Source organism: Gastrolobium bilobum, unplaced genomic scaffold (assembly GCF_033153095.1).
Source record: "Gastrolobium bilobum isolate Gb01-03AN ecotype WA unplaced genomic scaffold, APGP_CSIRO_Gbil_v1 utg4315, whole genome shotgun sequence".
Taxonomy (NCBI): Eukaryota; Viridiplantae; Streptophyta; class Magnoliopsida; order Fabales; family Fabaceae; genus Gastrolobium; species Gastrolobium bilobum.
The window spans coordinates 143,372-159,379 of record NW_026896566.1 but is presented as its reverse complement, the minus strand read 5'-3'; the positions used below and the strand labels follow the sequence as shown (position 1 = coordinate 159,379).

At 30.6% G+C, this 16,008-nt stretch overlaps 1 protein-coding gene across 1 annotated transcript; it reads left to right on the top strand.

The window, feature by feature from the left end:
* The first annotated feature begins 6,121 nt into the window (after nucleotides 1-6,121).
* Nucleotides 6,122-10,790, top strand: LOC133300607 (putative zinc finger protein CONSTANS-LIKE 11). Its single transcript, XM_061500186.1, has 4 exons — nucleotides 6,122-6,392; nucleotides 8,963-9,466; nucleotides 9,735-9,881; nucleotides 10,448-10,790. The coding sequence occupies exons 1-4, from the start codon at nucleotides 6,288-6,290 to the stop codon at nucleotides 10,535-10,537; spliced, it is 846 nt and encodes a 281-aa protein (XP_061356170.1). The 5' UTR covers nucleotides 6,122-6,287; the 3' UTR covers nucleotides 10,538-10,790.
* The last annotated feature ends 5,218 nt before the right edge of the window (nucleotides 10,791-16,008 follow it).

Sequence of the window (16,008 nt, the reverse complement as noted above, 5' to 3'; positions counted from 1 at the left end):
TGATACTATATAATATGATTCACATAATGAAAACTCATTCTCTGGTATAATTATGACAAAATTATTTTAAAATAAATATATCACCAATATATATGTGTGTGTGTGTGTGCAGGATCCTTTGACATCGGTGTCAAACTTTGAAATTTGAGACCAAATCGTAACTGTTGAGTTTTGCCAATCAACGGTTATCATTTATTGAAAGTTAATAATTAATTAATAAGTTCGATTTTCAATAAATGATAGTCGTTGATTGACTAACGACTTGGTGTCAAATTTCAAAATTTGACACTTGTGTCAAAGGATCCTGTTCTATATATATATATATATATATATATATATATATATATATATAGGAATGCTATTCTCATTTTACATGAGAGTAGTTCTCTCATGTTACAGAGAGAAGTCATGTGGGGCCCACCATTAAAGGATAAAAAAGAAAAAAGAAAAAGAGTGGATGAAGTTTTCGACATGAGATAATTACCTTATGTAAAATGAGAGTAGTATTTCTCATATATATATATATATATATATATATATATATATATGGGATAGGATCTTTTGACACCAGTGTCAAATTTTAAAATTTGACACCAAATTCTAACTGTTGATTTTCGTCAATTAATAGTTATTATTTATTGAGAATTAATAATTAATTAATAAGCTCAATAAATGATAACCGTTGATTCACGAAAATCAACGGTTACGATTTGGTGTCAAATTTTAAAGTCTGACACCGGTGTCAAATGATATCGCCCCTATATATATATATATATATATATATATATATATATATATATATATATATATATATATATATATATAGGAAAGATATCCTTAAACCGGTGTAAAAATAAGAAGCCTTACATCAAATCTTAAATCATTGATTTGCTTGAATCTAACGGCTTAAATATCCAATAAATCAGAACCGTAAGATATACATAGAATCAACAATCAAGATTGAGTGTGTAATTTACACTAGTTTAAAATCATCATGGCCATATATATATATATATACATATATATATATATATTGTTATATTTACTATTGTTGTACAAGTGGTTTCAATACTCAAGAGGGGGGGTGAATTGAGTTTTACAAAATCTGTTCGCAAAGTGTCTCCTTTGATATTTTATAGACTATTTCTTCAATAAAGTGATTTAATGAGGAAAAATCTAAGTGTAGAGATTAATAAAGTAAGCAAGTGAATGGATAAAGACAATCTAAAGATGCAATTTCAATAATAAAGTAAAGAGGTAAATGTTAGAGAAATTGCAAACTAGATGTATCCTGGTTCGGTCCCCACCACCGTGACCTACGTCCAGACTGAAGCCGCTCGATCAATTCTTTTCACTAACTATCAAGCTTGAGGGTGCTTGACAAACCTCTATAACCTTTCAAGACTTCGGGCTCTTGATGCCTCACAATTTTTCACTCCAAATTTACTTAGGAATTTGGTGACCTCTCAAGTATAGGGTTCACTCCCCTCTCAAATCGAGAAGTAGGATTGAGGTGATTAAAAGGGACTAAGTACTCTCAAAGTATAGATTGCACAAATTGAAGAACTAAGAGATGTATAGCTTCAAAGGAAAGATGAGCTCAAGTGTATGCAATGAGTAAAGTAAGCAATTAATGAGCTAGAATGAGTAATAAATATTCAATAAATGATTTAGGGTCGTGTACTGTTCATCATGACTGGTGTGGGTATTTATAGTGTCACTTCTTTGAAAACTAGCCGTTTCTAGCCGTTTTATAGCTGTTGTAATCCGTACATATCCGGATATTTATCGGGCTCATATCTGGATATTTCAGTGGCAACATCCTTTTTGCTCGAATTCTGAGTTTCTTTACTTTTAAAAAGGTTTCTATGACTTGTAATTCATGAATTTGATTATGGAAGCTGTCTTGAACCGTTTAAATCATGTAGGTACCTTTTTCAAATCAATTTTGGATAAATCAAACCTTTTGTTTTGACACTTCTTTAAGGATGCATGCATTTGAAATATATGAGTGATGAATGACCTTGAGCTCATGCAATGCTTAGTATCTATACATCTTTACACATTTTTCCTAAGTCCTAAATAAATATACCATTTGAGATTTTGGACTTGGATTGATGCTTGCATTGCTTTCACATTTGCTTGAGTTTCTTTTTGGATGTTGCTTCGTTCTTGATCATTTCTATTTGTTATCATCAAAACTATGTTGACGTGGAATCATCAAGTGTACGTTGCATCCACATCATCACTTTGATTCATCAACTATCATTTTAGACTTATCACTCTTATTACTTGTTTGGTTACCGTTGGATCAATTTGAAATCAACTGTTGAAAAAAAGGAAAAACTAAGTGCCATTGATTTTAAATCGATCAAACGGTAACCAAACAAGTAGTAAGAGTGGTAAGCCAAAATGGTTGTAAATATAACCTTACTCTATATATATAATTTTTAAAAAGTGATTTATATCGATAACATCAACATCCTGCTTTGGTAAAGCTCGATGTGGGTCAAAGTCAAATCGAACTATGATACTTGAGTTGGTAAGTATAAAAAGAAAATAATACATCCTAACTAATAATTATTGCTTTTGCCCTAATGGCAAGCGCATGATTCAACACTTGGTATTAGAGCCAAGGTAATAAATTGACAAGTTGTGGATCAATTCAAATTATGGTACTTGAGCTGGTAAGATGTAAGGAATTGAATTAGAAAAATAAAGAGGACTTTAGAGAGAGATTAACGGAGAGAATTGAGGAAAGGATATTGAGACATTATAAGAGATACTTAAATTATTCTATTATTTTTTTAAATGTTAATTTATAGAATTACACCTTAAACAAAAATTAGAAAATCCTATTTTGAATTAAAAACTAATAACAATCATGAGATAACTATTAATAAGATAATTTGAACAACTAAGAAAAGGATATACTAATTTAATAACAAACACTTAGGATAAGGGAATAATGGTGAATATCAATTGCTACATAAGAGTAAGTTAAAAAAATTGCTCCCTGAATAATTATAACTTTTGATCTTGTGGTAAGCTCTTGATGCAATAATTTATTGTTAGAATTGTGAGAGGAATAATTCTAAACCATTAAATGTTAAAAAATAAAATAAAAATAAAAAATAAAATTAAATGACTTGTTAAGATAATAAGTATTGCTCTCCATCTTAATTCGTTGTTTAATTTATATCTAATTGCTCATATAATTAATAAATTAAAATAATTAAATATAAATGGCATAAATTATTAATAGTGAATGTCAAACTTAGGTATAAGTTTATAATATATATATATATATATATATATATTAGTATTATATCACTTTATAAAATATATTAACAATTAAGTTTTTAATCATAAAAAATAGTATCCAAATGTCCTTCATGTAACCAAGCAAGCACGGACATGCTAAAATTTTCAAATTTTGCGTGTCGGACACGTGTCCGACACGGACACGTTCCGACACGCGGTCAATATTTGGGGACATACGGTCAATTCTCTGACACGTTTTGACACATTTTTTCGACATGCGGTCAACTTTTTCGTCACGCGGTCAACGTTCGGACACGTTTTTTTTAATCTTAATTTTTTTTATTAACTAAATATAAAAAAAAATTAGAAATTAATTTTTTTTATTATGAAATTTGACATAAAAAATTAACAAAGTACGAAAAATTATTTATATTTATATTTATGGTATAAAATTTAAATATTTGATTGGTTATATGACTTATTATGGATTCTTATATGTATTAAATTTAAATAATATTATATATTTTAAAATTTTTATTTAATATCAAAACGTGTCTCAACGTGTCGAAATATGATATTTTTTAAAATTAACGTGTCGGCGTGTCATGTCGTATCCCGTGTCCTGTATTGGTGTCGGTGTATCTAGCTTGTAACCAGAGTATATTAACGAGACTCTGTGAGCCTGATTAGCGGTGCGGTTCGGTGCGGTGGTCGCCTTTCTCACTCCCGATCTTTCTCTTCCATTCTTGAATTTTTTATTCAACTGGTGTGGTTTATTTTTGTATTTACCAAAATTATATTACTTTTAACAAATTATCAGAATAGAGTTAGTCATAAATAAAAAAACATTAATCGTTTTAATAAGTAATACTTTCAAAACACGAGTTCACGTTTTTTATCGTACCGACTACAAATATAATTTTTGTAATATATTTTACGTTATTATATTTAAAAATATTTTCGTATAAAAAATACGACTTACATAAGTAGTATTTCCTATATACTAATAATATCTTTTATTTTTATTTTTGTCAAAATTAGGTTCTCAAGTACAATTTATTTTTTAAACAAAATAAAAATAATATGTCGTATATAAGAATACAACTTACTATTTTCTATTATATTTTTTAACAATAAATCATTTCTCAAATACGACTTACTTTTAAAAATTTTAATATATATAGGTGCTTCAGTAAATGATATTTACCCAAAACTCCAGAAGTGCTTGCATCAAACTTGCGAGTAACTCCCATAAATAATTCGAATGGTCGTGTTCCTATAGAATATACAGGCGATTCTGGTACTTAGCAACAAACAGGATTGCATGCTTGTGATTTAAATAATGATAATTAAAACCTGATATATTAAATTCCTGAGTTTCGGTCATCATACGATTTATGCATAGTGATTCAAGGACAAGATGTTGATGTTGTATTTTTTTATAAAATAAAAAAGTAGTAAGTTGTACATAGGAAATACTACTTACTATGTTGTATTTTTTTTTTCTTGGTAATACTATTTTGTACTTTTTTTAAAAAAAAAGTAAGTGGTATTTTAAAAATATGACTTTTAAAAAAAAATAGCAGTGATACATTAGAAATGTGATTATTGAAATTTTATTTGATTATGACTTATTTATAAAAACAATATTTAAAATTATCTTTAATGTAGTTAGTCTTACATAACATATCTGACTTATAAGTAGAAATTGAATTCATCTTCTAAAAGTACCTTAAATGAATTGTTTTTCACATTTACAACTTATTTTCTCATGAGAATTTTTTTTAAAATAAATAAATAAATATGTACCATTCTAATATGGTAAAAAAATCCTCCATTTCTGAAAGTCCTATGTGAACACCCTAACAACCTATATAAATGGTACTAGATATATTTTGACAAAATTATTTCTGCCAGAAATAATTGATCTGTCATAGACATATATTTATCAGGATATAATGTCGGATTCGATTAGTTTTTTTATTTCTGCAACAAATGTTTCCTTTCTGGTCGTTGTGGCAGAAAAACTGAACTCATATATTTTTATGATGGGACGAAAATTTATAACTGATATAAGTCACGATTCAAAATTAATTTCATAAAGGGTTTGTTTTTCTCATGTTGCACGAGAAAACAAATCATTTCTACACACATCATAAAAAGTTGTGCTACTTAATTTTTTATTTTTTAAATAAGTGAATTCCACACTTGATATATCTATAATATGAGTTTAACATTTTTCTATAGCATAAGATTTATTTTTCCCTCTCATAAATAGCTCAAGAGAATTAAAACTTGTAAAGATATTTAGTGACCACCGACTCGGCTAGCCTAAAAATAACAATTAGGATAAGTATATTAAAAAAAATAAAAAATAATGCCTTGAGAAAACTAATATAAACAAAAATTGATGATGGGTTTATTTGAAAAAGCATCATCATCATCTCATTCTCAGCGCGTGGGGATGGACAGAAATGAATCTAGGGCTATAGTGGTCCAATGTCTGCACTCATTGGCCAGTGATGACTGTTGACTGAAAGGTGATGATCACTGTTCACATCCAAGCCACAACCCCACCAACTTGTCCACGGTCCATACTCATTGGCTCGGTGCAATTCATCTCTATTCTGTGCTACAATTTGCAAATATAATACTCTTGAAAAATTTATCTTTTATTAAAATAAACTTTTCTTTTTCTTTATTGAGTATGACAAGAGACATGGGGTCACTGCATTATAAAAATGATGGTGTCCTTTTCCTACTTTTGTCTTTATTAAGTATTTTCTTTTATCACTTTTCCTCAAATTTATATAAATTCTTCTTTCTTGATGGTCTTAGAATCATCAAAGCCCATAACTCGAACCCCTTCCCAACAATTCTCTCTCTTTTTGTTTTGCTTCTGTTTGTTCCAGTGCAAGTGTGCTTTGTCTTGTTCTGTTTTTTACTCTGTTTCCTTGGGTGAAGTGTTTTATGTATGTCATTGAAGTTTTGATTTTTCAAGAGGGTGTTTCTGTGCTGGAAAAATGTTTGCAGAGACTGGTCTTTTCTTCCCATATTTGCAGAATTTCTCTCAGGAGATTCAACAACTTGATGAGTACTGCATGATCCAAAAGTCCAATGCTTCAATGGTACCCTCTATATTTCTCTGTTACTCTTTCCTCTCTCTTTTGTTACCCCCCCCCCCCCCCCCCCCCCCCTTTTTTTTTTGCTCAGCTTCTTCCTCTATCCGTGCTTGGTTGATCTGCATTTGCTTGATGGGTTTTTCCTCATGTGGAATAAATTTCAAATTTTTCTTTTCTTTTATGTGTTCTGCTCTTTCATCTGTATTATGAATGCTCCCTAAGCAAATTGGCAAAATAAAATGGAAATTTTTTCCTCTTACCCTTAGAATTATGTTAAATTTGCATTTAATTTTTCATTTATTACTTTCCAAATTTGGAAAGTGTCTTTTTTAATGAACACATATATATAGAGTTACTTGATTGATAATATCAAGCCTGAGAAGGAAAATTAATGACCAGACGATTTTATTTTTATTTTTTATATATATTTTATTCATTTGGTTTATTCCGCCTTCCATTCAGAATGTTTTCTCATAAATCATAATCATACTCATAGCATAAGTGGAAACAGCTAGAGTTGGCTCTAAGTGCTGGATCTGGAAAAGTGTTACAAAAGGAAAGAAAAGTAGTATAGATGGGAAGTGTTTTCCTGTGATACTTCCGTGTTCTGTAATCTTTCTTTCATTTCTTTATTAATTTCTGGTGTGAACTCTTAGTGGGGTTTGTCTTTTGAGCCGCACTGAGGGAGGTTGATTGAAGAGGAAAAAGTCATTTTATTCTCCTTTTCTTTGTAGTAAGGAAAAGGTTAGAAGAAAGGGACTAGTTAATGCTCAACTTAATAATTTCTTCTTGGTTTTGTCTATCAATAAATACATAGTTGGAGAGAGGTAATCATGCTATTTTGCTTCTATTTTTGTTCTCCAACAATAAACCATAAAAGTGGGTTGTTTCCAAATGGGGCGGCTTGGTCTTTCGGTCATTGAAATTTGAAACTATTATGAGGCATGAGCTTAAGATATTTTGAAACTATTATCTTTTCGTACTTTTCTTTTGAGTTCATCTACACTGATTCCAACTAGTTTGGGATAAAGGTATTTTTGATGTTGATGTTGATGTTCTTCACTTTTTCCTTCAAGGATTTCCTTAAACAGTTCCATTATGTTGTACAAAAATTCCAATATTTTGGCTATTCATAAAAAAGAAGATTTTGATCCATATTCTCCAGCTGAGTTATAGTGAAGTTCATTCTAGACTGACTGTGTGATGCCAGTATCAATGTTTCAGCAATCAGCACCTGGACTCTTTCAAAGTCAGCTTTTCGGGTGAAGCATGGGCTTTGAATTTGCAATCATGTACCTAATACCAATTCAAATAACATGACTCTACCCAGCTCTTCCTTTCAATGTGAAGGTTCAGCTGAATATGTATTGGCACCTTTCATTTACGCAAGGCTTCTGCTATGTTCTATGAATGTGGTGTTTTGCTATTGTATATGGTATTCACTTTGACGTGAAATAGAAATCTAGAAAATCCTTGTCTTTTTTAGCTTTTATCATTAAACCTACTGTATAATATGATACCTGATAATAACACTCTAGTCCATTTACCAAACCAGAGAATGTTACATAATTCTTACTTTGTACTTGAAACTCTGAGGCCCTTGCTTAAGTCTTTTTCTGACAAGTAGCTTTTCTGTCACCTCAGATAAAATCTCTCTCTCTCTTTCTTGCGTTTTGTTTCTAGTTTTCTCACTTTCTAAAACGTTGAGGAACAACCTCTATTGTTCTAAATCTTTTCTATAAACCATGTTTTGATCGGATGGTGATGACTTAAATATCCACTGACCCATTCTAAGAAATTCTTAATTTGGACAGTGTCTTTGAGAACCACTTTACTTGATGGAATCAAGCAAATTTTATCATGAAATCTTTTGGCATCATTGGTCTCAGGTATCACATGCTAGGGAAACTTCTTATCATTAGTAAGTAAACAAATTACCAAAATATTTGGTTATTGGGCAATATATTACTAAACTTTAAAGGCACTGGAGGCTGGAGGTTTTTTATGTAATTAAACACCAATTATTTGCTCTCTTTTTTTTTTTTTTTTGGGAGGGGGGACAGGGGGAGTAGTAAATCATGGTAACCCACGCTGCATCTGGAATTTGCCATTCCTTTAGTGGTTATTACTACTGTCGTTATATATACAATACTAATATTTAACATCAGATAAAATGTTTACTGATGTTATGATAAGTGTCTATTGATGATTAGTTATTGGGTTTAGTGTGTGTTATTTAAAAGGACACAAGTTGTGTCATTTTAGTGATTTACACAGAGTACGACCGGTCGTACTCTGTGTAGTTCTGAAAAGTTACTTTTTTTCACTTTACACGTCAGCGATGTGACTGAGAAAAGAGAAAAAAAAAAGCAACTTTTCAGTTTTACACAAAGTACGACCGGTCTTACTTTGTGTAAAACACCTGAAATGACACAAGCTTGTGTCATTCAAAATGATACTTCTTTTTCCCTTAGTTATTCAACATCTGATGTGTTCTATATTACTGATTATGTTCTAGTTTTCCATTGTATTATTTTATCTTTGCTAATTACTTTTTTCCTCTGTCTTCAATGCAGATTGACCTTGTTCAATCTTCTGCAATGTCAGAATTTGATTTGTTAGTAGAGGGAGATTTGTTCAAAGCACCTGAACCTATCATTCAAGAACCATCAGTGGATCTCGATCCCATGCAAGCAGCCATGTCAATGATATCTTGTGGGGAAGACGTATCCTCACAGGGTCTAAAATCCTCAGATATTGATGTACTTCAAAATGAACAGCTTCTGAGTGATGTATTCTATGAGTGCAAAAAGGATCTCTTAGAAAAGGTAGCGTTAGAGTCACCACTCTCTGATATTCTGGAAATCAAGATTCCTACTCTGAACATAGATGAAATTTTAGTTCAAGAAAACAAACCACTTGCTGATGTGCCGCTACCGAAGAGTGTCAGTTCTGGAAGTTTGAGTTCAATGGACTGGATGTATGGAGCTGCAATGAAACCTGCTTTCCTTGATTTCCCTGGAATAGATTTCAATGCAGTTAATGGCATGCGGAGAGCATTTAGCGAAGGAGATATAAAGGTCAAAATTAACTGATTCAAATTTTCTGTGTGCTTTTTATAACTTGCAAGGACCCAATCAAGAAGGAAATTTTCATGTGTATCAATTAATCTTCTGTTAACACATGACTTAAGCAGTATGACCAAAAAGGAATGTTGGCATGACCTTAATCTGATTGCTAACTTATAACTAATAAATTTGGCAGTCTTTTCTATATGGATTGAGAACTCTGTAGTTTTCTGCCATTTCCACTTGATGGGATGAATGATTGACAGTATTTTTCTGACAGACTCTTGGTAGTGGTAACATGAATGTTGGCCAATCTCCCCTTGAGAGGAATTCTCTTCTCAGCAACTGCACTAGCGAGGAACGTCGAGAAAAGCTCTCAAGATATAGGAATAAGAAGACAAAGAGAAATTTTGGGAGGAAAATCAAGGTAATTGTTGTTTTGCTGTCCTTGTATACTAGTAGAGAATATAACAAAATCAGAAATTTAAGTTTGATATATTTCATGGATGAATAGTGTAGTGTCTTTTATAAACAATCAGTACTTCAACTTTTGAACTTGTCATTAGCCCTCGAGGGCAAAAAAAATTTTAGTGCTTCCGTTCCTAAGTACAATGAACCAATGAGAGTGCGCCACATCAGCTTGATATTTTTCTGAAGAGAGAAAAAAAAAACAACTTTAGTGCTTTACAAGTACATAGTGTAAAATCTCCCATTGTACCCAAGGGTCAGGACCCTTGTCGTATTGAAAGTGCTCTCCTTGAGGGCATTCCTTATAACCGGAAGGTCGCGGGTTCTCAGTCTGGCTTCTTTGTAAAAATACAAGGGTACCCTCATCCCTATTCTTGTAAATAGAGGAGCCTTATGTACCCGGGTTTTGCCTCTCTTTTTTTGTTTTTGTTTTTAAATATGCATCAAACTTAATTATTTTAATGCTGCATAGTTTCACTGATTTTATTTTCAGCCTATGATCTGATTTTGAAGATATTGTTTCAGTATGCTTGCAGGAAGGCTCTTGCTGACAGTCAACCAAGAATACGTGGAAGATTTGCAAAGACGGAAGAGTTTGATGTCAAAAGGCAATGAATGTTAAACTGATTTAGTTGGAAGAAAGTAGGAATCAAGTGGTTGTATCTGATCAAGATATACGGAAGAGCTTGGTAATGCTATGTGCGTTGAAATCGTAGAGTTCCATAACTTGAACAGGTACTGCTGAATAAGACAGACCAGACCTCACCTTTGGGTAGTTCGCTTCTTATCTGTTGTAATAGCCTTCGTTGTAGATGGAAATGACCTTATGGATATGTAAATAGGTTTGTTGAATAAAAGAAGGTAAAATAAAAGCTTGTATCTTGTTCAATATAATGATATAGCAATCTTTATTTCTAATAATGTGAGTTTTTGAAATTGAAAATAGGTGTAAAAAATGTATGTTTGATAGAACAACTTATAACAAATTAAAATGATGTTACTCCATATATTGGATTGTATTTGGATTTGTGTGAAACAGTTTTGATGTGATTTTGCATAAATTAAAAATGAAATATAAATGTAATAGAATTATTTAGATAGTGTTCGAGTTGGGGAGTCTAATTAATACTACCTCTCTTGCAAGTTGTGGACTATAAAAACAAGATGCATCTTGATGTGGACTGCGGCAGTATCGACAATATGTTCCATGTCACTAACAGGAGCTCGTTTATTATATGGGCCCGGTGCTCATGCACCTTTTCCAAAAATAGTAAAAATAAAGGATTTGGAGGGGATTTAAAAAAAAAGAAAGGGATATAAATAAATAAAAAAATTCTTTTTTTAGTAAAGGACTACCAAATAATACTATACTGCTGGAGTATATTAAAAAAATTGCACTAACAGATATTTATAGCACCAAACATTAACATGACAATTGACAAGATGCTCCGCCATATGCGTCTATTATACGTCAGATACATTAAAGTATAACTTTTATTCAGTATGTCTATTATGCTACAGAAAAGATTATGAATTGATAGAGATATTCTTTTTTTACTCAAATTATATTTATATTCTGTCAGCGCATCTTTTTACCTTCTTCTTCTGGTAGTCAGTGCATTTATTATTGTCAAAAATTAATGTAAAAATATAAAAAATTATATTTTTATTGAAGTAATACATGTTAAAATGTAAGTAAAATTCTCTCCGATAAAAATTGATAAAAATTTTGTGGAAAAAATATAAAACAGTAGAAACACAAGTTTTTATATTTTTATTTAAACCAAAAATTGAATCGGGTTAACATTTAACCAATAATCTGATTTTATTTTTATTTTTTCAAAAAAAAATCCTATTTTTATTCTCGAAAATCAAATGCACATTATCTTCTTCTAGCTATCTGGGGAAAAAAAACTTTGAAGGAGGCCGATGTATTTCCATTTAGGAATTGTTAAACTCTATTCTTTTGATGCTTTGGAACTTGGTTATAGTAGTTGTTAAACTCTTTGTGTTTTTGGACTTATGTCTTATATAATTATGTGATTTATATCTTTTAGTATGAAGTTGTTTATTGAATTTTGAGTAGTGACTTATATAATATTTTTTTTATATGCACATGCGCGTGCGCGCACACACACACACATATATATGATTTTGTATCTTAGCCTTAAATAGTAGAAACTTTATGTTTCGTGTGGTTTCTATAATTTATGTTTCTACCATTCCCTTTCATTTCTACGTAGAAACTCGATTTTGACAACATTGAGGGCATCTACTTTTACTCACAATACTGTTACTTACAATAAATTTAAAAAGGTTTAATGAGATAATTTTATCTTTTACGCAAATATAAAAGTATGAGAGATTCATTTTTTTCTTCTTTTTCTTCTCTTCACATGGCTCCACATATGTCTCATTTACTTTTATGCATGTGTAGTAGATAATTTATCTATTACAACATGAGCAATATCAAGCCCTATATGTATAACACTTGGGGCCGATGGTGGATGAATCCAATGAAAAATACTAAAAGATTGATAAAATAAATTTTAAATATATATATATATATATGTAACATTATCCATAAAAAAATAGTAGTAAACAATTAAAAGTAAAAATAAAATAAAAATAAAGATATATAATAGGACTAAAAAGAATTAAAAAGTAAAAATAAAAATAAAATAGAGGGAAAGAGTAAAATAAAGAAAAAAAACATAAATAAATAAATAAGAGAAAAATGTTGAAAGGAAAAAAGAAATAAAAGGAAAGTAAAGTAAAGAAAGAAAGTGAAGGAGATAAAGAGGAAAAAAACTAAAAAGTGGCCGTCTGGAATATAGGAAGAAAAATAGGTTTAACCCTTCACCATGATAATAGCTTCTTAAACCAATCCGTTCTAAGACATTTAGTCCGCTAATCTATATCTCACTTAATGAAGCTTATTTTACTACCTTCCCTTAAGTAAATTTCGGTCTATCTATTTCTCTTTTTGTATCAAGCTCTTGGTAGCAAACTTTTGTTCTTATGGGAGAATCCATGAGTCTTCTCATTATCTGCCTAAAACATCTCACATTACTAGAAAATGCTGAAATAGCGACGGGCATTTGCGACGGCAAAAATGTTGTTGCAACTTGCGACGGAATTTGCGATCGGTAAACAATTGCGACGAAAATATGTCCAAATCTTTGTTGCTAAAAATCGGTGAACAAAGTTTGTCGTATTTCCATCGCAAGTCCGTCACAATAAAGGAATATTTGCGACGGGTAAATGCAATGGAATTTGTCACTGCGGAGAATTGGTCGCAAACTTTGCGTCAGATTTATACATATAATTGGCGACGGAAAACAATTTCATCACAAATGTTGAAATATAATTAGATGTGTTTTATTATACGCTAGTGTCGATCCCTAACATAATATGATATGCAATTAAAAAAATTGATGAAAGCAACAACAAAGACAAGATGAGTGATATGCAATTACCAACATATATAGTACCCATTGGATTAGAATGATGAAATTGTCCTAAGTAATTAATTTTACATGTATCTTTTACGAAAGAGATGTAGACAATTGACAAGATGCTTGGTGATGGTACTTCTTTTTTAGGAGTATATGTATAGGTAGGCTTTAAAAGGGCAAAAGGCATAGAGATTTCAAGAAGGTGTGTAGCTATAATCAACAAGGAAGAACTATATCAGGAAATGAAGTAGGAGAAAAAGTCATCCCAGCAACATAAGGTGAAAATTGTGCATCAATAGTAGGACATAATCATAGATTTGTGCTCAACAAATAACCTGTAGACACGAAGCTTTCATGATATGGAGTTCTAGATATTGGTGAACGAGCAGGAGTCATGCCAAAATCAATACCATCCTTATAACTCGATCATCATTGGTCCAATATCATTCCGATTGATACCATGACGTGTAATTTCCATCAAATGCTCTTAATAAGTCATGGTATCGCATAGAATAGACAGATGATTGTAATTGACATAAGAACACCATTAAAAGAAACGACAACATGCAATTCGTCCCGTACACAACTTCTTGTCCTCCATTATTTCATGATTTAGTTCTATGCAAAGCAACCAAGGTGATGCATATAAGACTGGTTAAATATTTTAGGTAAATGGTTAATCAACTATCCTCTACCAGCTCAACAAGTGGTTAACTATAAGTTTTTAAATCAATTTAGCAGCTCATGCTTGTGACTTTAGGTTTTGTGCAAGTGACATTGTTATTACACTTTTCATAATTCATCTAATTAAGATCGGTAATGATATTTATCAAGTTTTAGTAAATTCTTGACTATGCTAGTCCACATAGGATTACAAAAATCCAACAACCTTCCACTTTTAAGTGAGTTGCTTTTTGCTGGACATTAACATGCAATCAACCCATTGACGTAGGGGTGTCAATATAGGTTATGACACGTGGGTCGATCTGCGACACGACACGAAAATTCATGTTCTGGTTAACTCGTAAAAAAATTCGTGTTGTGTTCGTGTTAGAAAAAATGACACGTAAAAAATTCGTGTCGTGTTCGTGTTGACCCGTATTTTTATTTAATTATTTTTTTTATTTTTTATTTTAAAAAAAAATTTTGAATCACTTTTTAATTTTTTTTTTGTCAATTACCATTTTGATCCATATTTTGCATGTTATTCGTGTCGTGTCATGTCAACCCGCAAAAAATTCGTGTCGTGTCAGTGTTGAAGATTTTGACACGAATAAAAATTCGTGTCGTGTCAAATTCGTGTCGTGTCAACCCGTTTTGATACCTCTAGATATATATGTGATTTAGTCAACAACCTACGTTAAGATTTTTAAATTACTTAAATTATATTTTTAATTGAATTTCAAAAATTAAAAATATTATTTAAACATTACCACCTGATTGGTAATGTCAAATTGATAAAACAATTCAAATTACTATTAATATCAAAGCAATCAGTTTCTTTCTCCCTTATAAAGTAGTTATAATTTTTTTTGTTTTTTTGTTATTATGTTGAGTACTTCCTTTCATTTTATTATTTTTCTTTCAAACTAATTTTGCTAACGATGTATATTGAAATTTTTAGTTATCCTTGGCTGACTTTTTTTTTTATTTTTTTCAATATTTTTTTTCCTAATCTTTTAAGTCGTTGGGTTGTCTGTCGTCACAGCTGCATATTAAAGGTTAAAGTTTTTAATATGAGTTTTTTCCTTGTTATTCTTTGAATCCTCAAAATTCTTACTAGATTCATATGATATGATATAAAAGATAAGGACTAACCTTTATTTATATTAATACTAAATTTCTTATCTTAATTAAAGGAAACTTATGAAATATAAAATAATATGGAAATCAATCCTTAAAGATCATTTAAAATATTTTAAATAATTATAAAATATAAATATGATATTATAAAATATCCTTTAGATACTCGAATACTCCTCCTTAAATTAAAAACTATTTTAGCTTATTACAATTAGGTTTTAATATTTGTACTTTTGTTGCTGAATTTTTTTTTATGTCACACTTACATATAAAAGTGAGTGAATTTCACTAATCTTTTATCTCTTTTTATTTATAATAGAATTCATTCACTTTTATGTGAGCGTGATAGATTATTTCTTTTTACAGCAAAATTAGAAATATTTTTTCCTTAAGCACATTAACAACAGAAAATAAACTAAAAGTATAATATAGTGGCAGCCGGCAGGAGACGGAGTGAACTGTTCATGGGACTAAAAACAAGGTCAGATTGCATGTAAGACAGTTTACAACAAGGCAGGATATAAAGGAGTCATTATGCAACAACACGAGATAATGTTTGGTTGAAGGTTTATTTTGTGATTGATGGAAAAGTGTAAGTAGATATTGAAAAATATCACGTTTGGTTCAGGTTTTTTCAAGAAATACCAGGCAAATAGGATAGATGGGAAAATAATTTTTGTATTGATTTTTAGATGAAATTCACTGTTACAGAATACTACTTGAGATGTGGTATTTTGAGATAATTGGGGAAGTGAAAAAATAGGTGCAAAGTTTTTCCCAAACATAGATTTTGCATATTTAAATAAATTTCTCTGGTAATATTTG

What these genes read in the sequence shown, in the direction of transcription:
- LOC133300607 (XM_061500186.1), top strand. Translation starts at nt 6,288, where the DNA reads ATGTTTGCAGAGACTGGTCTTTTCTTCCCATATTTGCAGAATTTCTCT. An exon ending in AAAAGTCCAATGCTTCAATG is followed by an intron (nt 6,393 to 8,962) that starts GTACCCTCTATA and finishes TCTTCAATGCAG; the next exon opens with ATTGACCTTGTTCAATCTTC. An exon ending in ATTTTGGGAGGAAAATCAAG is followed by an intron (nt 9,882 to 10,447) that starts GTAATTGTTGTT and finishes ATATTGTTTCAG; the next exon opens with TATGCTTGCAGGAAGGCTCT.